This window comes from Pristis pectinata, chromosome 26, assembly GCF_009764475.1.
Source record: "Pristis pectinata isolate sPriPec2 chromosome 26, sPriPec2.1.pri, whole genome shotgun sequence".
Classification (NCBI taxonomy): Eukaryota; Metazoa; Chordata; class Chondrichthyes; order Rhinopristiformes; family Pristidae; genus Pristis; species Pristis pectinata.
This window is the reverse complement of record NC_067430.1, coordinates 32,048,176-32,076,026: the sequence shown is the minus strand read 5'-3', so window position 1 is coordinate 32,076,026 and position 27,851 is coordinate 32,048,176. Positions and strand designations below refer to the sequence as shown.

At 49.0% G+C, this 27,851-nt stretch overlaps 1 protein-coding gene across 1 annotated transcript; it reads left to right on the top strand.

Moving 5' to 3' along the window:
• The first annotated feature begins 1,774 nt into the window (after positions 1-1,774).
• On the top strand, positions 1,775-27,840 carry mmp23ba (matrix metallopeptidase 23ba). Its single transcript, XM_052039113.1, has 8 exons — positions 1,775-2,014; positions 4,370-4,509; positions 13,158-13,294; positions 14,333-14,500; positions 15,484-15,648; positions 21,614-21,724; positions 24,131-24,257; positions 27,658-27,840. The coding sequence occupies exons 1-8, from the start codon at positions 1,886-1,888 to the stop codon at positions 27,830-27,832; spliced, it is 1,152 nt and encodes a 383-aa protein (XP_051895073.1). The 5' UTR covers positions 1,775-1,885; the 3' UTR covers positions 27,833-27,840.
• Positions 27,841-27,851: the final 11 nt, after the last annotated feature.

Here is a 27,851-nt window from a genome sequence, read left to right as displayed (position 1 = left end):
TCGGATGTCCCGGAGTGGAAGGCCTCATCTTGAGAACAGATACAGCAGAGACAGAGAAACAGAGAGAAAGGGAAGGTGTCCTTCCACAGGGTGGGAGGTGTGGTCTGGTTCCTGTGGGAGTCGGTGGGCGGGTAGTAAATGTCAATGGATAGTTTGTCTCCTGGGCTGGAGACAGAGAGATCAAGAAAGGGGAGAGAGGTGTCAGAAGTGGAGGGAGTGACTTTGAGGGCGGTGTGTCAAAGTCGATAAGATTGACGAGTTGTTTGCTTGTTTTTGGCTCCTGGTGACGTGGTTGAATTTGAGGAGGAGGAGCTCCCCAGTAACTGAGGCTGCATCAGAGCCATGACCTCTGTGCAAAGCACAGCCTCGGTGTGGGGTAGCAAGTGAAGGGTCAGAGCACAAACTGCCATGGCCAGATTCCCAGGGGAACGTGTAGCTGGTGCTCACCGCAGGCGGACTGAGGGAGATGATAAATGGTGGAAACACTCAGCACCATCTGATCAAAAATCATTGACCCAAACCATTAACTTGCTTCACAGATGCTGTCTGACCTGCTGGGTGTTTCCAACATTGGTCAAAGTTTCTGCATCTGGGTGGTTGTGGACTTTTGACTAAAGGAAGTGGGGAACTGTGAACAAACACCTTGGAACAGTAACTACACCTTGGATATTGTGGCTGTTAGTTATGCTGTTGCACACCACAGGTTGTCCAAGTTGTGGTTTAATCTCCCTCATCGAGCTGATGTGCACAGCTAGAGTCCCACCGCCCCTCAGCGCACCTCCGCCTGGACTGTGGTGCCACACATGTGGCAGGTACATACCTGAAAAACACAGGAGAACACTGATAAACATTTGGACAATGGAACAAAATGAAGTATTATCGGAGATAAAATCTAAACGACTCTCACCAGACTGAGATCCTTTGGCTTTGTTTAGTGTTTATTGTGGTCGTTCTTTGGAAGGTCTTTGGAATCTGTATCCCTGGATTGTTGCTCCAGTAACCCTTACAGTTCTCATTGCCACAGTAACTGTAACTGTTATTGCCAGCACCTACTTTTCACCTCCATGTTCTGAAGAGCACAACCCTCAGACCAAAATACAGCACAGTCTGGAAACGTGAAATAACAGAAAATGCTGGAGATACTCAGCGATTCAGGCAGTGTCCGTGGAGAGAGAAGCGGGGTTAGTGTATTGGGCCTGTAACTTGTCAGACTGACCGGAATCAGTAACTCTTTGTCTGTCTCCATAGATGCTGCCGGACCTGTTGAATATTTCCAGCACTCCCAAGAATATTTATCAAGTACCTTGTTGTTGGCACATAGGTTATAAGTCATGTCAGGAAGTGGAGTAGGGTCTATGTCAAACATTTGTACACAAAGACCTCCAATAGATCCTGAAAGTACTGTTGGTTTATTTAATTCTATTCGGACAAAACCTACACAGAAATGCAGCTTTGAGGCAAGGGTCTTGCACATTTCTCCATACAATGAATGTGCTCCAACTCTAACTTGTCCGTTGTGGAGTTAACTGCAGCCATCGCTCTTCTGGCTGTGTTCCTTGTTGTTCCCCGCTGACTGTACATCTGACATTGATTACTGTGCTGAAATAAGGCCAACCCACCAAAACTGCAGACTGCCCAGCTGTTCCTCGCTAGAGTTCTTCCAGATGGATGGAGACCTTCGAGATCTGCATCTGAAGTAACGTGACAGAGTTTGGCTCTGGCAGCTACTCGGAAGTGCAGTTTGTGCTGGTGCTACTGAACTAAATAGAGCCATTGAAAGCCACTTTCTCAGTGGTGTTGTGCTTAAACCCACAGCAACAGCAAACCCCTGACAGGCATCTGAGCCCAGACACCGAAAAACCGGGGAATCTGAGCTTTCATAGATATGACGTTTGTTCATCGCTCCAAGGATGAAGATTATCTGACTAAAGTGTTTATATGCATCGCAGTGACATTGATGTTTGTACCTGGAGAGCATGATGCAGATGCATTTCCTGCCTGGAGACTTCAGTTAGTAAGTATAAACCTTAACCCTTTAGTTACTGAAATTCATTAAAATCTTCTAATAGAGTTTTGTCTAAAATTGCATTCAAATTATCCACATTGGAACAAGGGCAGATGTCCTGTAAAATCCGAAACTGCTGGAGTTGCTCAGCGGGTCAGAAAGCATCTATGGAGGGGGAGAGAGTTAACGTTTCAGGCTGGTGACCAATTGCCTGGACTTTTCATCTGTCGATTTCATTCCTGTTTGTGCCAGGGAAGGTTCTCTGGGCCAGGAATACTTATCATTCCCCTCATCTGCTTGGTGAGGGTTTGACGGTGTGAAGTGTGAGGCCACCAGACTGGGGCACTGTGTGTGATGTGAATAATTTGACCCCTTTTAGCCTTTAGTGATGGTGATTTCTTTCCTCCTGCTCCCTGTCTGGTGGGTGGACGGTGAACTCGCTTCCTGGCGATGGGAAGTGTTTGCCAACACACCCTGCCACAGAACATGGAACATGGGCCAAAACCCTTCAACGTCTATCCTTCTGCTGAGACCACATCTGGATGTCATCACATCTGCAGGGCTGACAGCTACAGACTCCTGCCTAACTTGTGACATGAGAGGTGATGCACCTGTTCCATTTACCTGGGCTTTAGGGGACTGAGACACCATCTGGCTGAGATAAAAGTTCTGAGAGGGACTGCTAGAGGGATGTAGTGAGACCGTTTGCCCAGGTTGGAAGTTTTGGACGTGCAGGGTCTCAGTGGAGGGAATCACCGTCACACTGGAGGTCAGAATCCTCTGCCCCAGACGCCGAGATGGTCGGCCGTTGATGATATTCAAAGCAAAAGGCTATCGTGCCTACAGCGGGTTTTGTTCAGTGAAGGTCCACATATCCACAGGAATGTTACCAAACAAAATGTGACAGCCAGTGCATGAGGTGGTTTGTGGGTGAAGGGAGTGACCTGGGGGATGGGGTGCGAGGGAGAGGGGAAGGGCAGGGATATATTCTATGTTCAGGGAGCAAATTCCAATGCTTGTCTGCAAGTGGGGGGGGGGGGGTGATTAGATAAGATAAAATATCTTTATTAGCCACACGTACATCGAAACTCACAGTGAAATGCACCTTTTGCGTAGAGTGTTCTGCAGTGGCCCGCAAGTGTTGCCACGCTTCCGGCGCCAACATAGCATGCCCACAACTTCCTAACCCGTACGTCTTTGGAATGTGGGAGGAAACCGGAGCACCTGGAGGAAACTCACGCAGTCACGGGGAGAACGTACAAACTCCTTACAGACAGCAGCCGGAATTGAATCCGTGTCTCTGGCACTATAAAGCATTACGCTAACCACAATCAAAGGTTGGAATTGGAGGGACAGAGGGAGATTGCAAGGGATTATGGATTTAGAGATGGGGAAGAGAAGGCTGGGGCAGATTCAAAAGCAAGGTTTTAAAATTCTTGCCGCCTTTTGGACGGTACTTGAATAGGGAATGCGTAGAGGGATATGGGCCTGATGCAGGCAAATGGGACGGGGGTAGGCAGACACGCTCAGCATGGGTGAGTTGGGTTGAAAGGCCAAAATCTGTGCTTTCTGATTCTATTCTTCATAACCAGAGCTCTGTGCAGTTAATAAACTGGAGGAGCCTAACCCCGTCCCAGCGAGACAGCTGCTCCTCCTATCAGACCTGATGGCCATCCAGATAACTTTACCACCCACAAACACTCCATCATCACCACCAACAGGTCTCAGAAAATGGGCGATAAAATCCAGGCAACTGCACGTCCTGAGAAGGTTAATTCCCAGAGTCTGGTTGGATGTCTCTGTCCAGATTACAGGGGTGTTTGAGAGCGGAGACTTTGTCTAAGCCACTGATCTAATTATTGTCAACTAGCCAGGCTGAGAAAATCTGTTCTTTTCTGCTCCACCCACTTCTGGCATCAGGCTGTGTGAGGAAAACAGTTCTGCTCAAGTCTAAATTATTGAAGAATTTTTCGATATTTAACCTTGTTTGTCAACTGCTGCTCAGTGTTAATTTGAAAGGTCCAACAAGTTGCCCCTCAGGACATTTGAAGCCACATTATCCCAGCACCTGCCCCCTTTACACCACTGCAGCAATTAGTACCCCAGCTAAAAGCTGCTCAGACTGAAGCCTCAAACTTTGAGCCACCTAAGGCTAAATATTAATGTCATTGTTGCTAAAATCATGAAGCTTCCTTTGCGCTGGTTGTTCCCGGAGACCGTATCCTGCTGTTACTCTGCTGGTTTTATTATCAACGTCACAGGGACCGGTGGTAATCTTTACTTTGAAAGCATTTTCCAACTGAAAATATTGCAGCGACTGTTTTGTAAAAACTGCTCCCAACCGCACTCTGGTTTACACTCCAGGAACACGGCGCCTTTCCCAGCTTCGTGCAGCTTGATGTGGAGCAGCCGGGGAGGCAAGGGCAGGAACACCCGGCTCGGAAGAAGAGATACACGTTAACTCCGCAGATGCTGAAATGGGATCACTTCAACCTGACCTACAAGTAAGGACAAAGGAAGCTGCAACATCACGAGTGTTTACTCATTTGTTCTGTGAGGTTCTGACTCCGAGGCTCGGTCCCCAGCTCTTCAGCGACAGGGTCCTGAGTAACTGCCCATTGTACAACCTCCCGGGTTCCAGAACGGACCCTGCCGCGGACTGTGACCCCCCACTCTGTGACACCCCCGCTCCATGACCCTTGCACTGTGACCCCTCCTGCTCCGTGACCCCTCCTGCTCTATGACACCCCCCCCCACGCCGTGACCCCTGCACTGTGACCATTTTGTCCAATCACTAATGGACCAAGTTACACATCGTTATGAGATGAAAGATGAGGGTGGTCCCTGTCTTCCCTCCAACGTCACTGGGCCGCGCACACCAGGTCGCGCGCACACACACACCAGCACGCGCACGCACACACACACACACACACACCAGGTCACATACGCACACACACACACACCAGGTCGCGCGCGCACACACACACACACACACACCAGGTCACATACGCACACACACACACACACCAGGTCACACACGCACACACACCAGGTCACACACCAGGTCACACACGCACACACACACACACACCAGGTCACGCACGCACACACACACACCAGGTCGCGCGCACACACACACACACACACACACACACACACATACACATCAGGTCGCGCGCGCACACACACACACACACACAGGGCCGCGCACACACCAGGTCGCGCGCGCACACACACACACCAGGTCGCACGCACACGCACACACACACACACACCAGGTCGCGCACACACACACACACACACACCAGGTCGCGCACACACACACACACACACACACACACTGGGTCACGCACACACACCGGGTTGCGTGCGCACACGCACACCGGGTCACGCACGCACACGCACACCGGGTCACGCACGCACACGCACACCGGGTCACGCACGCACACCGGGTCACACACACACACCAGTCTCTCACACACTGGGACATCCCCACTTCAGGACACCACTTGCTCCCTGAGCACTGGGGTCAGTAACGAGGCAGTGTGGAGTTAAGATAAAGCTTGGATACCAGGGAGAACCTTTCTCTCCCGGGGTGTATGGGACCTGGAACTGACTGCCTGAAGGGGTACAGGAGGGGGCACCGTGAGTTTGTGCAGCAAACCCACCGATGCAGGACGGGAGCTGGGAGTGTCACAGAGTCACAAAGCACAGAAACAGGCCCTTCGGCCCAACTCATCCATGCCGACCATGGTGTCCACCTGAGCCAGTCCCATTTGGCCGCGTTTGACCTATATCCCTTTAAATCCTTCAACCCTTCCTATCCATGTACCCGTCCAAATGTCTTTTATACACTATAAGTTGTACCCGCACCACCACTCCCTCTGGCAGCTCGTTCCACACACCCACCACCCTCTGGGTGAAAATGTTGCCCCTCAGATCCCCTTTCAATCTTTCCCCTCTCACCTTAAACCTGTGTCTCCTAGTTTACATTCGCCTGCCTGGGGAAAAGACTGACCATCCATCTTATCTACGCCTTAGTGATTCTATAAACCTCTATCAGGTCCTCCCTCAGCCTCCTGCGCTCCAGGGAGAACAGTCCCAGCCTGTCCAGCCTCTCCTTGTAAGTCGGCTAAGTACCAACCATCTGACCTGTGGGATCTTGCTGTGCACAGATTAGCCACCACGTTTCCTGCTTTATAACAGTGAGCACTTCGTTGTCCGTGGACTCCCTGAGACAGGAAACGTGAGTCTGTCCTTACCTTCTGTTTACTTCACGTGGGAGGCTGTGGGGAGATCTGATTCCACCTGTTGTAACGGACCACTTGGTCCTCTGTTGCTCCAGACCTGCTCTGGTGACAGCAACACTCCCACTGAGCTACCCTGCTTCATAATTCCCAGCCTCACCCGCAACTTGACTGTGCTGTGGTTCCCACTTTAAGTCTGAATTTATTTATACATAAAGGCCTAAAGTTGTCTGAACCACCGGAAGGGCAAAAGTCAGTCAGCTGATCTTTTTGTTCCATTTTCTCAGTCTGACTTCCATGAGTTCGTTCAGGAACGTTCCTCATTCTGGGACATTTGATGACAACCTGCTTCATTTCCATCGGTGTAACATTGACTACCCAGCCTTGGCGCAGCTCTGCCCTGAACCCCAGCTCCTGCAGGGTGGACCAGCAAAGCCCAGACCGCTCCCTCCGTCACTTTCTGTAGACAAGGCCTACTGCCCACAGCCCAAACCTACTGCTCACGTCCAAAGCTGTGCCCCTTTCGCCTCCTGCCCCCGAGTTCACCGACGCCATCGCCCGATTCAGTAATGGCTCATCTTTAAAACTTCCAGACTGAAACTCCTGGATCCCTGCTCCACCAGCCCTGAGTATAATGCCTCCCCAGAAGCCCCAAAGTTAAAGCCCTATCATCCAGTCTGGACCGTGTCGTGTTATTCATCAATCTCAGCAGGTCTCATTGATGTCCCTCGGACCCCATGTCCTTCCATCTCTCTTGTCCTGTTTTACCTTCTACACTGACTGCCTCCTGTGGTAGGTCTTAATCTCACCAACTTCAAGGCTAGAAGTGGTTGCAAAGCCATTCGCTGAGACCAGCCTGATTTCTGCCTCAGTGTGTGAGACAGTGTCACAGGGTGAACTGTTTAAACCCATTATCATGGGAGTGTTACAGTTTGTCTCTAAATTCTGCATCAGGCAGTTCAGATTTTATTTTAATCTTCCTTTCTGTTGTTGTTTTGTAATTTCCTTAAAGATCAGGACAGGAAGAGGAACGAGATGTGTTCTCCCTGCTGATGGAGCCTCCTTGGCAGACGTGGGTCAGTACCCAGGAGATGGGGACAGTAATACTTCCTCCCCTTCCTTACCCTCCTAAATGCTTTTGAAGCACCCCCCTCACACTCCACACACCTGTCCGACCAGTTCCAGGTCTGCTTCCTTTTTCTTTACCCAACCCGGATAACCTTTGATATCCAGTTCCCTGGACTTGGTATCTTTATCTTTCCTCTTTGCAGGAACACACTGGCCCTAACTCTCAGTATTTCACTTCTGAATGACTTGTTGGCTGGAGATCTGTCTGTAAGTATCTGCTCCCCGACGTCACACCCTGCCTGGTGCTGTCGAAAGCCTCCCTGGTCTGTTCCTTCACATTTACCACCCTGCTTTTGAATTGAACTAAATCACTCTCCTCACCTGGAGTCATGGAATCACAGAATACTTACAGGTCAGAATAAGGCCATGCAGCCCATCGTGTCTGCACTGGCTGCAATCTATCACTGTCCTTCTTGCTGTTTGTGATATTGATGAAGGCAGGCTGGGAGATGTTGCCTCTGTGGACTTCACTGAGGTACTTGACAAGGTCCTGCGTGGCAGGTTGGTCCAGAAGGAATCCAGGGCGCACTGGTTAATTGGATCCACGATTGGCTTGGTGATGTGATAGGAGGCAGGGGTGGTGGTGGAAGGATGGTTTCTGGTTGGAAGTCCGTGACCAGTGGTGTTCCATGGGGATCGGTGCTGGGAACCTCGGAAGGGAATGTAGGAGGTGTGATTAGTAGGACTGCAGACAACAGTTCCATCCTCCCTCACTGCTGGAGCTGGTGTCTGGTGAAATGAGGCCCATCTGCCCCACACCAAGTATTGCCCCCACTTTCTCCACCGATATCATTCATTCCCTGCCAGCAGCACTAGTTAAAAGACGCAGGTGTTCTGAAGGCAGAGGTGAGTTTCACCAGGAGGCTGCTGAGATATGTGAACTGGCCCAAAGTTTCCAGCATTTACTCCGGACTCCTGAAACAGGCACCATGTCGTGGGAGGAGATTGTCAGGTGAACAGAGGAAAGGTTCAAGGATGTTCCCAAAACTCCTGGAAGAAATGCAGTGTCCCTTTGACCCTTGGGAATCCCTGGTCCACGACTGCTCAACGTGGGGAGGGAATGTCGGGGATGGGCTGAGAACCTCAAGTCCGTGCATCACGAGCAGACGGAGGTGAGACGAGGAGTGGACCTCATCAGGACCTTCTGCCCGATCTGTGGAACAGTCTGTGGTTCCCACATCGTCCCACATGTGTCGTCAGTGCACGACGTCCTCTTGTGTGTGAGGGGAGCAGAACTGAGAGAACTCACTAACTCTCGCCCCCCCCCCAATGCGCACCCCCAACGCACCCCCCACCCCCACCCCCACACACACCCCCCCCACACACACCCCTCACACACACCCACACACACCCCTCACACACACACACCCCTCACACACACACCCCTCACACACACCCACACACACACCCTCACACACACCCTCACACCAACCCCCTCACACACCCCCCCCACACACACACCCCTCACACACACCCACACACACACCCTCACACACACCCTCACACCAACCCCCTCACACACCCCCCCACACACACACCCCTCACACACACCCACACCCACACACACACCCACACACACACCCTCACACACACCCACACACACACCCTCACACCAACCCCCACACACACACACCCCTCACACACACATACCCCTCACACACACACACCCACCCAACTCCCCCCACACACACCCCAACACACCACCACCCCCACACACACACCCCAAACACACCCCCACATACATGCACACCCCAAACGCACACCCCCACACACGCACACCCCCAACACACCACCCCCCACCACACACACCCTCACCACACACGCCCCCACACACACCCCCACACATCCCTCACACACTCTTCCCACACCCCCAACACACCCCCCCACCCCCCCCCACCCACACACACCCCAACACACACCCCCACACACACACACCTCCAACACACCCCCCTCCACACACACCCCCACACACACCCCCACACACACACCCCTCACACACACACACCCAACACACACACCCCTCACACACACACACCCCCCAACACACACCCCCACCACACCCTCCCCCACACACCCACCCAACTCCCCCCACACACACCCCAACACACCACCACCCCCACACACACACACCCCAAACACACCCCCACATACATGCACACCCCAAATGCACACCCCCACACACGCACACCCCCAACACACCACCCCCCACCACACCACCCCCCACCACACACACCCCCACACATCCCTCACACACTCTTCCCACACCCCCAACACACACTCCCCACCCCCCCCCCACCCACACACACACACCCCCACCCCATGTTTTAATCCTATTACAGCTTCATTAATCCTTGGAACATAACACTGGGCCGGTGCCACCGCCCATCCCCAGGCCTCCGACACAAATTTCCTCTTTTGCTTTTCTTGGGATCTGCAATTCTCGGGAATCAGGAGGTGCCTCTGCTGTCTGTTCCCAGTCCCCAGGGCCGGTTCCCCATGAGAGGGCCGGTCACGTCACCTCCCTCACATTGTGCTGCAGTCAGTGGTTGGTCTGCCAGACCTGTGGGGACGTTGTGGGATCACCGAGGTTTGCTGTGTGGTGAATGTTGCGGTTGCACCGGGAGGCGGCTGGTCTGACCCAGACGCTGGCGGGGAATGTTCCGGTCACCACAGGGTGCAGTGACACAGTGAGGAGGTGCCTGTCACTGAGGTACAGAGCTCCAGGCAAAACCACGGGATTAAAATCTCTCAGCACAGAATCACTCCTTTTATTATTCATTGTTCTTTATATTTTAACACTGTGACAGGAAATAGTTGTCCTAACCACCTCTGAAATGATATATTATTCATGTTGCTCTCATTATGCAGATGAAATGGTCTCTGCCTGCCTCATGTCACATCCACTAGTTCACTGAAATCTACATGAGATTTTGTGGGAATATACAGTGATATAAATTAAAATTGCTTCAGCGTTTTGCCAAGGGAAATCATTGATAAATTATCCATCCATTTAGTTAAATCTGACTAATTCTGTTGTTAAAAAAATGGTTCTGTAATTGATCACACTCCTGTGAAGTTTCTGCCGGGGTGCGATGTGAGAAGCTTGGATCCAGTGACGGGCCCTGCATCAGTGATGCCGCTGTCTCTGCATCAATCTACCATGGTAAAACTGGGTGGAAGATTGCCGTTCTTTTCAATGCCTGTGAGCGGATTGCACCACCCACCTCAAACACGGCTTTTCACATTGATTGTTAAGGTTTCTTCCATCTGCCAGGTATTCATTTTTAAACAGGATGATAATCAGCCACCCTGCACCTGTCTTTGATTTTGATAATTTCATCTGCAGTGTGAAAGGTTGGAGTCTCTAGTGACTAGTTCATTGCTGGCCACTGGGCTGTCAAAGAGGTTCCTGGAGGAACAGTTTTTTCTGCAAGAATTTGGATTCGGAATTGGCCTGCTCATAGAAGTCAGAGGGTAGTTGTGGAAGGGTGTTATTCTGGCTGGAGGTCTGTGACCTGTGATGTTCCACAGGGACCAGTGCAGGGACCTCTGTTGTTTGTGATATATATAAATGACCTGGACGTAAATCTAGATGGGCGGTTAAGTAAGTTTGCAGACGACACAAAGGTTGGTGGAGCTGTGGACAGTTTATCAAAGGATACAGCTGAATGTAGATCAAAGGATACAGCTGAATGTAGATCAGTTACAGATGTGGGCGGAGAAATGGCAGATGGAGTTTAATCCGAGCAAGTGTGAGGTGTTGCACTTTGGGAGGTCAAATACAAGGGGAAAGTAATGCAGTTAATGGCAGGACCCTTAACAGCATGGATGTTCAGAGGGATCTTGGGGTTCAGGTCCATAGGTCACAGAATGTGGCCACATAAGTAGTTATGGTGGTAAAGAAGTTATACGGCACGCTTGCCTTCATCGTTTGGGGCATTGAGTAGAAGAGTCGGGAAGTCATGTTGCAGCTGTGTAAAACTCTGGTTTGCCACTTGGAGGCTTTGGGGAGGGGGCAGAAGAGGTTCGCCAGGATGCTGCCTGGATTAGAGGGTGTGAGCTATAAGGAGAGGTTGGACAAACTTGGGTTGTTTTCTCTGGAGCGGTGGAGGCTGAGAGGAGACCTGATAGAGGTTCATAAGATTATGAGAGGCAGATATTGGGTAGACAATGGTGGATGGTGCCCGTCTTTTTCCCAGGTGAAGGGAGTCTAAAGCTAGAGGGTGCAGGTTTAAGGTAAGAGGGGAAAAATTTAAGAATCTTTTCCCAGGGTAGAAATGTCAAATACTGGAGGACATGCTTTTAAGGTGAGAGGGGGAAAGTTTAAAGGAGATGTGTGGGGCAAGTCTTTTACGCAGAGAGTGGTGGGTGCCTGGAACGGGCTGCCAGGGGTGGTGGTGGAGGCAGATACAATCATGGTGTTTAAGAGGTTGTCAGACAGACACATGAATGTGCAGGGAATGGAGGGACGTGGACCATGTGCAGGCAGAAGAGATTTAGTTTAATTTGGCATCGTGTTTGGCGCAGACATCGTGGGCCAAAGGGCCTCTTCCTGTGCTGTGCTGTTCTGTGTTCCAATATTGCCTTATCACAGGGAACAGGGCTCCAATTAGACCTTGTTAACTGAACTTACTGATAAAAAGTCATGCAGTCCAATTGACCCAGATAAGGTGTATGTTCACGGTGAAGAGACCATTGTTTGGCAAAGCAGATCATAATAAATTGTCAGTAAATTTCAAAGTTGAACAACCGACATTGCATTGCAAGCCTCAAAGTTTACTTTTTCTCACTGTGGAACTGTTGCAGTGCATACTCCAGTGAAACCTTCCAAATGCAGGGAGGTTGTGGAGTTCACTTCAGTCAACATAAACCACGTTTCCAGGCAGACCTGTGGGGTATTAGCAGGAAGTGAAAGGGGAGAGATGGGGTGACCTTATGGAGGTTTATAAAATCATGGGGGACATTGATAAGGAGGATGGTCACTGTCTTTTTCCTAGGGTGGGGGAGTCTAAAGCTACAGGGCACAGGTTTAAGGTGAGAGGGGAAAGATGTAAGAGACCTGAGGGGCAACTTTTTCACCCAGAGGGTGGTGAGTATATGGAATAAGGAAGTGGTTAAGGCGGGTACACTTACAATGTTTAAAAGACATTGAGACCATTACATGGATGGGAAAGGTTCAGAGGGAAATGGGCCAAATGCAGGCAAATGGGACTGGCTCAGGTAGACAACTTGGTCAGCATGGATGGGTTGGGCCAAAGGGCCTGCTTCCATGCTCTGTGACTCTGTGACACTCCCAGCTCTTTCTCCTGCAGCCAGTGGGTTCTGGCATTCACACAAGGTGCCTCACCCTATACCCCTTCAGGCAGAGAGTGTAACTCTGTAACTGTGAATTTTTCCATTTCTTTGAGAGTCTGGGACTGGAGGGAAAGTCTGAAAATTGGAACTTTATCCACAGGGTTTTCTCGGAGTTCTCCCTTCTGCGAACACCAGTCAATACTCGGTAAATTGCCAATTCTGGATCTGAGATTGATGGAATTTTGACAGCCAACAGTAGTTGGGGAAGGAGTTGTGATCACGTGGGCAACAGCTCAGGCTCAGAGGGCAGAAGTGAGCTCATCCTCTCCCCGTACTTCTGACCCTCACTATCGGCTAATCAAGGTACAGGACTGGGAGCCACAGAGAAATGAAGTTCGTTCCAGAGGGGAGAGTTTCCGATTCTAAATGTGTTCACACTCCCATCTACATCATTTCAGGAACCACATTGCCTCTCTTCACAGAATTGTATCCTTTCCAAAGACCCTGAACCAGGAGGACACAGAGAGAGGAATCGCTGCTGCTTTTCAAATGTGGAGTGAAGTTTCTCCTTTCAACTTTACTGAGGTTCCTCCAGATGTCAACTCTGATATTAAAATAGGTGAGCTTAGGTAACGGTTTTATTCAAAGGGAAGTTGTAAAGGCATTCCAGACAGAACACCAGAGATGTTTGACAAATTGATCAACTAGTCCCAGTTTAGCTCTCTTCTGTTAATCTGATCTCGCCCCCTCTCTCCTGTTCCTTTGCCACACTCCCATACTCTCTCTCCCCCTGTGTGTGTGTGTGTGTGTGTGTGTGTGTCTCTCTCTCTCTCTGTCCCTCTCTCTGGGGTGGCACAGTAGCATAGCAGTTAGCGTAACACTATTACAGCGCTAACGACCTGGGTTCAATTCCAGCCACTGCCTGTAAGGAGTTTGTACGTTCTCCCTGTGTCTGTGTGGGTTTCCTCCGGGTGCTCCGGTTTCCTCCCACATTCCAAAGGCGTACGGGTTAGGAGCTGTGGGCATGCTGTGTTGGCGCCAAAAGAGTAGCGACACTTGCGGGCTTCCCCCAGAACACTCTCAGTAACGCAAAAAGACGTATTTCACTGTGTGTTTCGATGTACATGTGACTAATAAATCAATATCTTATACCTTATCTCTCCCTCCCTCCCTCCCTCCCTCCCTCCCTCCCTCCCTCTCTCCCTCCCTCCCTCTCTCCCTCTCTCCCTCTCTCCCTCTCTCCCTCTCTCCCTCCCTCCCTCCCTCCCTCTCTCCCTCTCTCCCTCTCTCCCTCCCTCTCTCCCTCTCTCCCTCTCTCCCTCTCTCCCTCTCTCCCTCTCTCCCTAAACCTCAAAGCTCCATGACTGGGTTTGCCATCACCTTACTGCTCTTCAGCTATTTATGCCTCTGTGAAGTTTTATTTTGTCAGTGTTGACTTCTGTGAGTGTGAATGTTTCTGTCCCATTGCAGATCAGTTCATTCAAAGAGAGAAGCGGGAAACGCCTCAACACCAAACCAAATCCAACTGAACTTGAATAATTCATTGCAAGTTGTAAAGTAGCAGGGAATTTGATGGACACATTTGATCCTAAGTCCCCTTTGATCAGATAACTAGACTACAAACCCATTACATTAGACTTGTCGCCTTTTCTCCTAGGATTTTATTCCATAAATCACACCGACTGCCTGCAAACTCCTTCTCATCCCTGTTTCGATGGAATAACCGGAGAATTAGCACATGCTTTCTTTCCAACCAATGGAGAAATCCATTTTGATGACTATGAGCACTGGATATTGGGTAAAACTCGTTTCAGCTGGAAGAAAGGTGAGCCTGTAAGGTTACTGTGCTACAGAGGAACGTTCTGAACACTCCCCGTTACACTCTGGTAGTTCCGGTATTTGCAGGGCTGATAAGTGTTAAAATAGGCACAGATAAATTGGACACATTTATTCATTTGACAAAACTACAGTTTATTAACCAAAGCGCTTTAATAATTTCTAATGCTAAAAATGTAATCAAAAACAGATATGAAATGCTCCCTTTGAATTTCTCTGTCTTTCCCATTAAGAAACCGTCTGAGTGGCTTAGTGTTAGTTCAACTGATCACAATCGTTAATCTGTTGTTGCTCAGATGTAATTAATTCTAAACACAGCAATTTTGGCAGCCTCAGTGAAAGAATGCAGCTTTGCTACAGAACTCCCAAATCCTGAGCAGTGTTGGTCTGAGTTTATCCCAGGGTAGATCTGGGAAGGTCATGTAGCATCAAATATTCCACATCATGGGAAACTGCATCTGTGGTGACAAATAACACTGAACGATTCCAGTGTTGGTTCAAGGATGTGGGTGTCACTGGGTGGGTGGGTTTTAGCCCCCCCCCACCCCCACCGTGCTTTACTGAGTGGTTCCCAAGTCATTGTTATGGGCCTGGGGCCACGTGTCGGCAGAGGGAGAGAGTACAGCTGATCCCTTCAAGGACAAGAGTGAAACGGGGGGTTATGATAACAGTGGGTTCATTGTTGCTTTACTAAATGCTAGTCTTTTAATAACAAATTATTGAATTAACTAACTTATTTATAATTAATTAATTCGACTTCCCCAGTGGCTGTGTTGGGATTTGAACTCGTGCTTCTGTACTATCGGTTCAGGCCCTAGATGTTACCTCGTACTGCATGCGTGAATCTAAAGCTCTGGGAGTGAGTGTCCAACCTACCAGCAGCACACTGATAGGAGACCGTGTTTTCCACACGTGATGTGGACATGGTTCCCCAGGTGACTCGGTTGACGCTGTGACTGGTCTGTACTGCAGTGGTGTGGCTGACTGACCTGGTGCACGTTGCTGCGCACGAGATTGGACATAGCCTCGGTCTAATGCACTCGCTGAACTCGGATGCGATCATGAACAGAAATGCCACTCTAACAGGAAAGGACAAAATCACTCAGGACGACATGTGGGGGATTTGGAGGCTTTACGGTGAGATTCTGCTTTGCTGTTTTACTTTTCTTCTCAGGAAATCCCTCAGGGTCGAGGGTGACGAGTTTCCGTTCGACTTTTGTAGGGGCTGAGGTAGGGTCTTGAGAACCTGACGGCTCCTTCCACCACTGACAGCTTCTGTTGCCTCCCTGATGGTCCCAACGCTGTCCCATAATCGAGTGGACACAAATTCTGATTTCTACTGGTTCCTATGGCTGGAACTGACATCAGTGTTATTTTGTTCCCTAAGAACTGTGAGGACCTTGTGGCCAAGGTGTGTTGTTATGTAGTCATTTATTCTTGGGAGATAAAGTCTGGAGTTGGATTTGGAATTGGAAAGGTGTAGTTCTGGATCCAGCCACAAATTCCCAACCCACCCCCTCCTGGGATTGGTGGCCTCACTGCACAGCCACTTCCTCCCTCACTTTAAAACGATGCCCCTCTTGCTTTTGTTGATAGGGCGGATAGTCAGAACCTATCTATGTCTCATTAGCACAAACCCCACCCCCAGCCACCTTTACTCCAGGGTATAAGCCTAGCCAGTCTCTCCTTGTAACTAATCCCCTCCAATCCAGGCAACATCCCGGTGAATCCCCTCCGCACCCTCTCCAGCACAACCACCTCCTCCCTGCAGTGTGGTGACCACAACCACACACAGTGCTCCACACGCCATCTAACCAGTGTAATGCCCCAATTCTCATACTCTGTACTCGGACCTGTGAACACAAGGTGAATCAGATGGGATTTTACACTTCTCGCTGCCTCGGAAAAGCAGCCAGCGTAATCGAAGACCCCGCCCACCCCGGACATTCTCTCTTACAGGGCAGGTTTTTAGTCTTTTTTCTGTCTCTTTCTTTTCCCTCAAAGCTTTTCAGTCACGGCAGGTGAGCTCAGATGTCGTGCTCCTCCCGCACAATGTGGGAACTCAGGGAGGCTGCCAGTGTCCCTGATGACTACGTGTGCAGGAAGTGTATCCAGCTGCACTCCTGCATGACGGCACTGGAGCTGTGCATGGATTCACTTTGAGAATGTTGTGGATAGCACGTTTAGTGAGTTGATCACACCACAGTTTAAAGGCCTCGGGAAAGACAGCGAATGAGTGACCAACAGGCAGAGCAGTAGCAGGGAGGCAGTGCAGGAGTCCCCTGCGGTCATCTCCCTCCAAAACAGATATAACGCTTTGGATACTGTTGGGGGAGATGGCTCATCAGGGGAAGGCAGCAGTAGCCAGGATCATGACACCGTGAGCGGCTCTGCTGCACAGGAGGGCAGGAAAAAGAGTGGCAGAGCTCTAGTGGTGGGGATTCCATGGTAAGGGGAACAGACAGGAGCTTCTGTGGCCGCAAACGGGACTCCTGGTTGTGTGTTGCATCCCAAGTGCAAGGGTCAGGGATGTCTGGGAGCAGCTGCAGGGCATTCTGGAAGGGGAGGGTGAACAGTCAGTTATCGTGGTGCATGTAGGTACCAACATTATAGGAAAAAAGTGGGATGAGGTCCTACAAGCTGAATTTAGGGAACTAGAAGATAGAGTAAAAAGTAGGACCTCAAAGGTAATAATCTCAGGACTACTACCTGTGCCAGGTGCTGGTCAGACCAGGAACAGCAGCACAGTTAGGATAAAGATGTGGCTTGAGCAGTGGGGCAGGAGGGAAGGTTTCAGATTCCTGGGTCATTGAAGCCAGTTCTGGGGGAGGTGGGACCAGTACAAACCAGACAGTCTACACCTGGGCAGGACTGGGATCAATGTCCCAGGGGGATTGTTTGCTGGTGCTGTTGGGGAGGGTTTACACTAATATGGCAGGGGGATGGGAATCCATGCAGAAAGACAGAGGGAAGCAAAGCAGAGACCAGAGCAAAAGTTAGAAAAGAAAAAAGTAAGACTGGAGAACAGAGAAGTCCAACGCAAAGGACACAAAGGTTAGTGGATTCTAAAAGGGCAATGAGCATAAGGGAACTTTATCTGATGCCCGTAGTATTCGAGACAAGGCCAGTGAACTTGTGGCACAAATCAGTACAACAGGGTATGATTTAGTGGCCATTACAGAAACGTGGTTGCAGGGTGGAGATGAGTGGGAATTAAATATCCAAGGGTATCAGGTAATACGGAAGGATAGGCAGGAAGGTAAGGGAGATGGGGTAGCGCCCTTAATTAAAGATGAGATCAGGGTGATAGTGAGAGATGATACAAGATCCAAGGAGCAGAATGTTGCGTCCATCTGGGTAGAGATTAGGAACAGTAAAGGGGAAAAAAATCACTAGTGGGAGTTGTCTACAGGCCACCGAATAATAACATTACAGTGACACAGGCAATAAACCAAGAAATATCTGACACATGTAAGAATGGAACGGCAGTTGTCATGGGGGACTTTAACTTCCACATAGATTGGGCGAATCAAGTTGGTTGAGGCAGTCTTGAGGAGGACTTCATAGAAAGCATCCATGACAGCTTTCTTGAATGGCATCTTAGTGAACCTACAAGTGAAATGTTATCTTGGATCTTGTCCTGTGCAATGAGGCCGGTAAAATTAACGATCTTGTAGTTAGAGACCTTGGAAAGAGTGATAACAGTATGATTGAATTTCTCATACAAATGGAGGGTGCAATAGTTTGATCTAAAACCAGTGTATTATGCCTAAACAAGGGAGACTACAACGGGATGAGGGAGGAGTTGGCTAGCGCAGACTGGGAACACAGGCTATGTGGTGGGACAGTTGAGGAACAGGGGAAGACTTTCAAAGAGATTTTTCACGGTGCTCAACAAAAGTATATTCCAGTTAAAAGCAAGGACAGGAAGGGTGGGGAGAGCTAGCCGCGGATAACTAAGGAAATAAAAGAAGGCATCAAGCTAAAAGCTCATGCAGACAAAGTCGCCAAGAGTAGTGGGAAACTGGAAGATTGGGAAAACTTTAGAAAGCAACAAAGAACCACTAAGCAAGCAATAAGGAAAGGGAAGAGAGATTATGAAAGTAAACTAGAGCAAAATATAAAAACAGATAGTAAAAGATTTTATAATTATATAAAGCAGAAAAGAGCAGCTTGGAAGATGAGAAGGGGGATTTAATATTGGGTGATGTGGAAATGGCCGAGGCCTTGAACAACTATTTTGTTTCGGCCTTCACGGTGGAGGACACGTCTAACATGCCAAAGAGAGATGTTGTAGATGCGATGGGAGGTGAGGACCTCAATACAATCACTGTCACTAAAGAGGTAGTGATGAGCAAACTAGTGGGCCTAAAGGTAGACAAGTCCCCGGTCCTGATGGGATGCATCGCAGGGACCTGAAAGAAATGGCAGAAGTTATAGTGGACACATTTGTGATAATTTACCAAAATTCTCTGGACTCTGGGCAGGTCCCGGCAGATTGGAAGACAGCGAATGTCACGCCACTGTTTAGGCCGGTTAGCTTAACGTCTGTAGTTGTGAAAATGCTTGAAGCTATCATTCGGGAAGAAATAACGAGACATCTGGATAGAAGTGGTTCCATCAGGCAGACACAGCATGGATTCAGGAAGGGCAGGTCCTGTTTGATAAACATACTGGAGTTCTTTGAGGATATAATGAGCACAGTGGATAGAGGGGAACAGATGGATGTTGTATACTTGGATTTCCAGAAGGCGTTCAATAAGGTGCCGCATAAAAGACTTATCCGCAAGATAAGGATGCATGGAGTTGGGGGTAAGGTATTAGCACGGATAGAGGATTGGTTAACCAATAGAAGGCAGAGAGTTGGGATAAATGGGTGTTTCTCTGGTTGGCAATCAGTGGTGAGCGGGGTGCCGCAGGGGTCGGTGCTGGGCCCACAACTGTTCACGATATACATTAACGATTTGGAAGAGGGGACCAAGTGTAGTGTGTCTAAGTTTGCTGATGACACTAAATTGGATAGAAAAGCAAATTGTGCAGAGGATGCAGAGAGTCTGCAGAGAGATATAGATAGGTTAAGTGAGTGGGCAAGGGTCTGGCAGATGGAGGACAATGTTAGTAAATGCGAGGTCATCACTTTGGAAGGACAAATAACAGATCAGATTATTATTTAAATGGTGCAGCATGCTGTTGTGCAGAGGGACTCGGGAGTGCTTGTGCATGAATCACAGAAGGTTGGTTTGCAGGTGCAACAGGTTATCAAGGCGGCAAATGGAACGTTGGCCGTCATTGCTGGAGGGATTGAATTTAAGAGCAGGGAGGTTATGCTGCAATTGTACGGGGTACTGGTGAGGCCGCACCTGGAGTACTGCGTGCAGTTCTGGTCTCCTTACTTGAGGAAGGATATACTGGCTGTGGAGGTGATGCAGAGGAGGTTCACCAGGTTGATTCCGGAGATGAGGGGGTTAGCCTATGAGGAGAGATTGAGTCGCCTGGGACTATACTCGCTGGAATTCAGAAGAATGAGAGGGGATCTTATAGAAACATAAAATTATGAAAGGGATAGATAAGATAGAGGCAGGAAGGTTGTTTCCACCGGTAGGTGAGACTAGAACTAGGGGACATAGCCTCAAGATTCAGGGGAATAGATTTAGGACGGAGATGAGAAGGAACTGCTTTTCCCAGAGAATTCTCTGCCCAGGGAAGCAGTAGAGGCTTCCTCATTAAATAAATTTAAGATGCAGTTGGATAGATTTTTGCATAGTTGGGGAATTAAGGGTTATGGGGAAAAGGCAGGTAGGTGGATCTGAGTCCACGGCCAGATCAGCCATGATCTTATTGAATGGCGGAGCAGGCTCGACGGGCCAGATGGCCGACTCCTGCTCTTATTTCTTATGTTCTTCTCCCTCCCCCCATCCCCCCAAATCGGGCAGGAGATACAAAAGCCTGAAAGCACGTACCACCAGGCTCAGGAACAGCTTCTATCCCGCTGTTATAGGACGATTGAAGGGTTCCCTTGTAAAATAAAATGGAATCTTCCTTGTCATTTCCTCTTCCTCACAATCTACCTCGTTATAACCTTGCACCTCATTGTCTGCCTGCACTGCACTTCCTCTGTAGCTGTAACAGTTCTGTTATTGCTTTTCCCTTGTGATACCTCAATGTACTGATGTGATAAAATGAAATGATCTGTATGGATAGCATGTAAAACACAGGTTTTTCACTGTACCTCGGTACATGTGACAATAATAAACCAATTTTCCGGTTTTACCCCTCCACCGCCACCCTCTGTCTCCTGTCACCAAGCCGCTTCTGGACTTTTTTCATGAACAGTAGCATGGATAGATGGGCTGAACAGCCTGCTCTGTGCTGTAAATCCCACACATGTGAGTCACAGATGGGATTTGTGCTGTAATGTTAGCTAATTATAGTCTTCTACTTGAAGGGACATTTTTTTAACATCTGGCATGTAAAAGTTCTGCTTGTGACTGGAAAACACAAAAGCCTTGTTCATTGGTGGAGAATCACGACTACCCCCAAGCAGTTTTTAAAAAAAATTTTTTAAAGTTTTACTATTTACACAGCACGGTAACAGGCCCTTCCGGCTCAACAAGCCCGCGCCGTCCATTTTAAACCCTTGGTAACCTACCTGTACGTCTTTAGAATGTGGGAGGAAACCAGAGCACCCGGAGGAAACCCTCGCAGACACGGGGAGAACGTACAAACTCCTTACAGACAGCGACGGGAATCAAACCCCGATTGCTGGTGCTGTAGTAGTGTTACACTAACTGCTACACTACTGTGCCCCTGAATCTTTGATATTCAAAGATTTTTATTGCATTGCATTCTCCAGTGTCTTTGGAAATGGTGCCTCTGGCACAGCCTCTCACTCCCTGCCACACAGACCTGGGACAGTTGTGGAGACGGAGGGAAGTTCCACACCGAGAGGAGGAGCAGGTCAACAAGTTAATGCTCCGAGTTATGGGGCTGTGGAGGACAGGGCCAGGGTGTGCAATAGATAAAGATGAGGGATGTTGTACTGAAGGATCTGTTGAGCGCTAAGGAGTAATGCTAATGAGTCCGATTATTTCTTTAATTGAAGGTTGCCTGGACAGACTGGATGAATGCCCTTCCTGGGCACAGAGCGATTTCTGTGAAAACCATCGTGCGTTAATGAAGAAGCATTGCCCGTACAGCTGTAACTTCTGCAGAGGTACAGTATTGTGGACCAGCACTCACCCACCAACTCTCCGCTGTCAGATGGAGCCACCTTCCTCAACCTCTCACCCTGGCAGCGGGAGCAGCCGATTCAACCTGCCCACAGCCCATGGTCATTCTGAATGTTTCCCACAGTCACAGAGGGCCAACAGCAGAAATCATGAGGGCGGTTTCTCAGTCCAGTTTGATCAGTGTCTGTCTTGCCTCAGGTGTGCATGCACAAGGGTTCCGCCACCCTCCCTCGCTCTCTCAGCAAAGCAAAGCTCGTTTAACTTCCTCTTACTTTGTAACTGGGACCAGAATTCCAGATCCTAGAACCATAGGACAATACAGCACAATACAGGCCCTTCAGCCCACCATGTTGTACCGACCTTCAAACCACTCCTAAGACTATCTAACCCCTTCCTCCCACATACCCCTCTATTTTAAATTCCTCCATATGCTTATCTAACAATCTCTTGAACTTGACCAACGTATCAGCCTCCACCACCACCCCAGGCAGCGCATTCCATGCACCAACCACTCTCTGGGTGAAAAACCTCCCTCTGACATCACCCTTGAACTTCCCACCCATTACCTTAAAGCCATGTCCTCTTGTATTGAGCATTGGTGACCTGGGAAAGAGGCGCTGGCTGTCCACTCTATCTATTCCTCTTAATATTTTGTACACCTCTATCGTCCTTCTCTCCAATAAATAAAGCCCTAGCTCCTTTAGTCTCTCCTCATAATCCATACTCTCTAATCCAGGCAACATCCTGGTAAATCTCCTCTGCACCCTCTCCATTGCCTCCACATCCTTCCTATAATGAGGCGACCAGAACTGGACACAGTACTCCAAGTGTGGCCTAACCAGAGTTTTGTAAAGCTGCATCATTACTTTGCGGCTCTTAAACTCGATCCCCTGACTTATGAAAGCTAACATCCCATAAGCTTTCTTAACTACCCTATCCACCTGTGAGGCAACTTTCAGTGATCTGTGGATATGAACCCCCAGATCCCTCTGCTCCTCTACACTGCCCAGAATCCTGCCATTTACCTTGTACTCCGCCTTGGAGTTTGTCCTTCCAAAGTGTACCACCTCACACTTCTCTGGATTGAACTCCATCTGCCACTTGTCAGCCCAGCTCTGCATCCTATCAATAACCCTCTGAAAGCTTCGACAGCCCTCCACACTATCCACAACACCACCGATCTTTGTGTCATCTGCAAACTTGTTAACCCACCCTTCCACCCCCTCATCTAAGTCATTAATAAATATCACAAAAAGTAGACACAAAAAGAAATCCTTCTTGTCATTAAATGTTAAATGGACAGACAATGGTGCCTGCAGTTAAAAACCATAGAACCATACAGCACAAAACAGGCCCTTCGGCTCACCATGTTGTGCCGTCCATCAAACCACCCTCACACTACCTAACCCATTCCTCCCGCATATCCCTCCATCCCACACTCCTCCATATGCCCATCCAACAAGCTCTTGAACCTGTTCAATGTATCTGCCTCCACCACCACCCCAGGCAGTGCATTCCATGCACCAACCACTCTCTGGGTGAAAAACCTCCCCCTGACATCTCCCCTGAACCTCCCACCCATAACCTTAAAGCCATGACCTCTCGTCTTGAACATTGGTGCCCTGGGAAGGAAGCACTGACTGTCTACTCTATCTATTCCTCTCAATATTTTATATACCTCTATCATGTCTCCTCTCATCATCCTCCTTTCCAGTGAATAAAGCCCTAGCACCTTAAGCCTCTCCTCATATTCAATACGCTCCAATCCAGGCAGCATCCTGGTAAATCTCCTCTGCACCCTCTCCAATGCCTCCACATCCTTCCTATAATGAGGTGACCAGAACTGGACACAGTACTCTAAGTGTGGCCTAACTAGAGTTTTGTAAAGCTGCATCATCACCTCGCGGCTCTTAAACTCAATCCCGCGACTTATGAAAGCCAACATCCCATTGGCCTTCTTAACTGCTCTTTCCACCTGTGAGGCAACTTTCAATGAACTGTGAATATGAACCCCCAGATCCCTCTGCTCCTCCACACTGCCAAGTTCCTTGCCATTCACCCAGTACTCTGCCCTGGAGTTTGTCCTTCCAAAGTGTACCACCTCACACTTCTCCGGAGCGTGGCAGAGTGCGTGAAAGAGCTGCACTGTTACAATCACATTCTTGGTGGCCTGATTAGACTAGACAGTGTCAGTAAACAAACCATCACACACTGCACCCACTACTGAAAGCAGCACGCTTTCTCAGAGGTCACTAGAGCTTTGAATAGATTGATGATTAAATTGCATGTGGTATTACCACTCCCTCCCTCCCTCCCACACACCCAGATGTGGGTTTTGAAAGATGAATAAACTAGAAATGGATCTAATTGTGAAAACATTTGTTCTGCAGACCCTCCAGTTCCCACCATTGCCCCTACTCCCATCCCACCCAGGACCAAGGTTAAACGAGTTCCCAAAGGAAGAAAAGTCACGGTTCGTTGTGGACAGAAGATTGCCCATAAGAAGGGAACCTTGCAGTAAGTGTAGTGTGCTCCATATTCATGCTTCACCTTCATTTATTTCCAGTTAGTGCGGCCAGTGCCAGCAATAGGCAGCTCTGCTGACTGTAAGTATAAAGATCCCTTTACCTGGTTCCAGCACAAGCTGGCAATAACGCCTCCAGCTCCACCACCATGCCAGCCGTGATGACCTTTCCCCATGGGGGCAGAAACTGTGTGTGAAATAGGAGTACTTTGTTCCTCTGTGTGCTTGTCCATTGCATCGTAGCTTCTGCAGAGGGTTTATAACCAGAAGACAGAGACTTTTAATCTCAGGGGATTTGAACCCAGTGCACCCAATCCACCACTATTCAGATGGAATTAATCAGTTTAACGCTGCTTAACATCTCCACTTCTCTATGGGAAATATTACTGGTCATTGTTCTTTGTGCAGGGAATTAAATCCCCGCTTTGATCTTCTGTTCACAGCTCAGTCTAATTTAAATAGATGCTTATTATCTGAATTATTTCTGCAGCTTAAGGATCTGAAAATGAAATGCTAAGGAACGAGGCCCTGGTGAGGAAGTAAACAGTGTACCAGAGCTTTAAGATGATGATTAAATTGCACATGTCCATGGTGACATGGGTCCTCAGAAACCAGATGCCTTGCTCAAGAAGCCCTTTGCTGTAGTTTGCACCATTATATCCTCAGTGGTGGATGAATTACAAAGACTTTTCTTGTTTAAGTGCGGTCTGGCTTAGTGCCCTCTGTCCAGAGAGAGCAAGCTCTGTGTCTGCACCTCAGCCACCAGGGCTGGGCACAGACTTGGAGATGCTACAAGTTGGCTGAATGGCTTCAACCAACCATGGGGAGGGGGGGGGGGGGGGGGGGGGTGGTTTGATGAGCTGGGCTTTCAGGTGGAGACACTTGGACCTTCCAGTCCATAAGCCTTGTATTTTCCTTCTGCCATTCCACTGCAGGCTGTCTGTGTCCAGGCCGATTTCAGGTAGTGAGAGGTGTCGTGTCACTGAAATGAAAATTATTTTTCTTGCATGTTAGTTTTGCCTTTCAGGAAGGGTTCATGAGGAAGTTTTTCAGGATTCTCACACCACTGGTCAGGCCTGGCATGGGTTCTCAAATTTATTCCAAGATAAACAATATCTGTGGTTTCTCCAGAGCCTTGTGTGTGTTGGCTGGGATTGCATGTTAACTAAGCAGTGGGTTCACTGTAACCAATCCAGCACCACGCAAGCCACAGGGCAGATAAAAATAAACCAGTTCCTGGATTGCAGCAATTCCTTGTAGCTGGGCAGATGTTGGAGTGGGGGGGAGAAGTGCCCGATGTCCTGTTCCTGACTGAGGTCCAGTGACGGCTGGAGCAGGGAGAGGGAAACTGTGGGGTTGGGCTGGGACTTGTCACCCACCCTGTCCTCAGGCCCAGGCACAGCAGGTTGAGCTGAAGACGGGAACCTCTGGTCACAGTAGCGGATACGCGGCAGATGGACTGGCAGGACTGCAAGCTCAGGGTCCCTGGTACAGAATTCTCAGGTGAGGCAGGGGTGTAAGACGGGAGGAGGTGCCGCACTGTTGGTCAAGGAATGCATCTCTTCAGTACTGAGGGAGGACATCCTAGAAGGCTCCTCAAGCAAGGCCACGAGGATAGAGATTAGCAACGAGAAGGGTGTTGTCACTGCTGGGGTGTATGGCCGACCTCCAACACTCAGCAGGAGCTCAAGGAACAGCAATGTAGACAGTAATTGTGATAAAGATGGGATTATAGTCCTGGGGGATTACAATTTCCCCTAACGTTAAAACACTCAGGGGAGCTGGAATCTTTGAGGTTTGTCCATGAGAGCTTTCTGGCACAGCCCTGAATGGTCACTCCCTATTGTGAGACCTCGCCCCTGGTTCTGGATTGAGCAGCGAGGGGAAACTGACAAGCCCCGTAAGCGGTCTGTACCTTTCAATGGGAGCACCCATGGCTTTGCTGATGTTGGTTGATGTTTAGTTTTGTGTTGGGCGATGAAGCACTGGAGGAGCTGTGAGCCTTCACCTGGTCAAGGTAATGTCTGTGGAGAGAAGTCTTTGGCTTGAATTGTTAAATGTCGTCTCTCTTCCTACAGTTCCTGCCTGACCTACTGTGCATTTCCAGCATTTTCTGTTTAAACACCAGAAGCTTCAGTAAATAAAACCCTTTTTATGAGTCCCCATTTCACCATAAGGAGATCACTGGCCCCATAACTGGTGCCAGCAGAGTATCAGCGCCACCTGCTGCTTCAATCCAGAACGCTCGCTGTAAAATTTTACATTATTCCCATCGGAGATGGGATCGTATTGGTCAATCATCCTGGCTGGAGCTGGGAATTGAGGGGACCCACCAGCAGACTCCATGCAGAGTACATGCAGTTCTGCCCCACCTGGAGTCTGTCTGCCCAGGTCCCTGGGGCTAGGAGGGTTTCCATTCATTGGTGGGGATTCCCAGTCTGGAAATCAAAAGATGAAAGTAAATATTCCTGATTTCAATGTAATGTTTCTAATTATTTTAATGTTTTTAATTTGTTACACATTTATTTTAAAAGGTTAACTTGTTTCACTAAACATCTCTGAATATCGGACATTTGAGCTTAGACAGGTGGGGGGACAGTGTTCCTTCCTCCACCACTTGGGGGTTCCTCATCACTTGAGACCCAACGCTGGGTTAGGGTGTGCCCAGCCCCCCTGTTCCCAGCCCCACCACAGAGTCACCCAGATTGTGCCCAGTCCATTTGGCCCAATGATTCCTACTCTTCCTGTGACCATGTCCTGTGTCCTCCACCTACACTGGGTGAAGGGTTGCAGGCTGGTTAACAAGCTTGACAAATTCCAGCGTATCCAAGGGCAACTAACTGGCTGGTTACTTGCACACGATGAAAGGAACTTCTCCACATCGAACAAGGAGTTGGAGGTCCAGTGATGTAAATAGTCCAAAGGCACGATTTCAATGAAAATTCATCTTCCCAGTTCTGGACCAATATTTATCCCTCAAACATTCCTGGAACAGATCATTGGGTTGTTCTCACTTTGCAGTCTGTGGGATCTTGCTATGCACATTGTCTGCTGCCTCAGCTCCAGTGACCTGGGTACAGGCCTGACCTCGAGTGCTGGCTGTGTGAAGTTTGTACATTCACTTCCCAAAGGTGTGGGTTGGTGGGTTAATTGGCTGCTGTAAATTGCCCCCAGTACAGGTGAGTAACAGAGTCGGGGGGATTTGATGGGGCAAGGGTGGGGGGGGGGTTGAATTTCAACATCGAAGGGCTCACTTCGGTGCTGCATGACCGTGACATTTCCTGTGTTACAACCAAGACTACTCTTCAAAACTTCAGTGGGTGTGAAGCAGCAATGAGAAGTCCTGAGGAAGAGGTGGCAGGCACTCTGTAATGAATGCTGTTACTTTTTCAGGTGGTACAAAGATGGCGAACTGTTGGAGTATTCATACCCCGGATACCTGTACATGAAGGACAATAAGCTTAGTATCATTGCCAATGCAATTAATGAAGGAACTTACACATGCGTGGTGAAGAAAGGTGGTAAAATCCTCACAAAATATTCCTGGAAACTAAAGGTTAAAGAATAAGAAACCATTTAAAGAAGTT

Coding starts and splice junctions, on each gene's coding strand:
- mmp23ba (XM_052039113.1), top strand. CDS start 1,886: ATGACGTTTGTTCATCGCTCCAAGGATGAAGATTATCTGACTAAAGTG. Junction 14,501..15,483: donor TCGTTTCAGCTGGAAGAAAG/GTGAGCCTGTAA, acceptor TCTGTACTGCAG/TGGTGTGGCTGACTGACCTG. Junction 24,258..27,657: donor CATAAGAAGGGAACCTTGCA/GTAAGTGTAGTG, acceptor TTACTTTTTCAG/GTGGTACAAAGATGGCGAAC.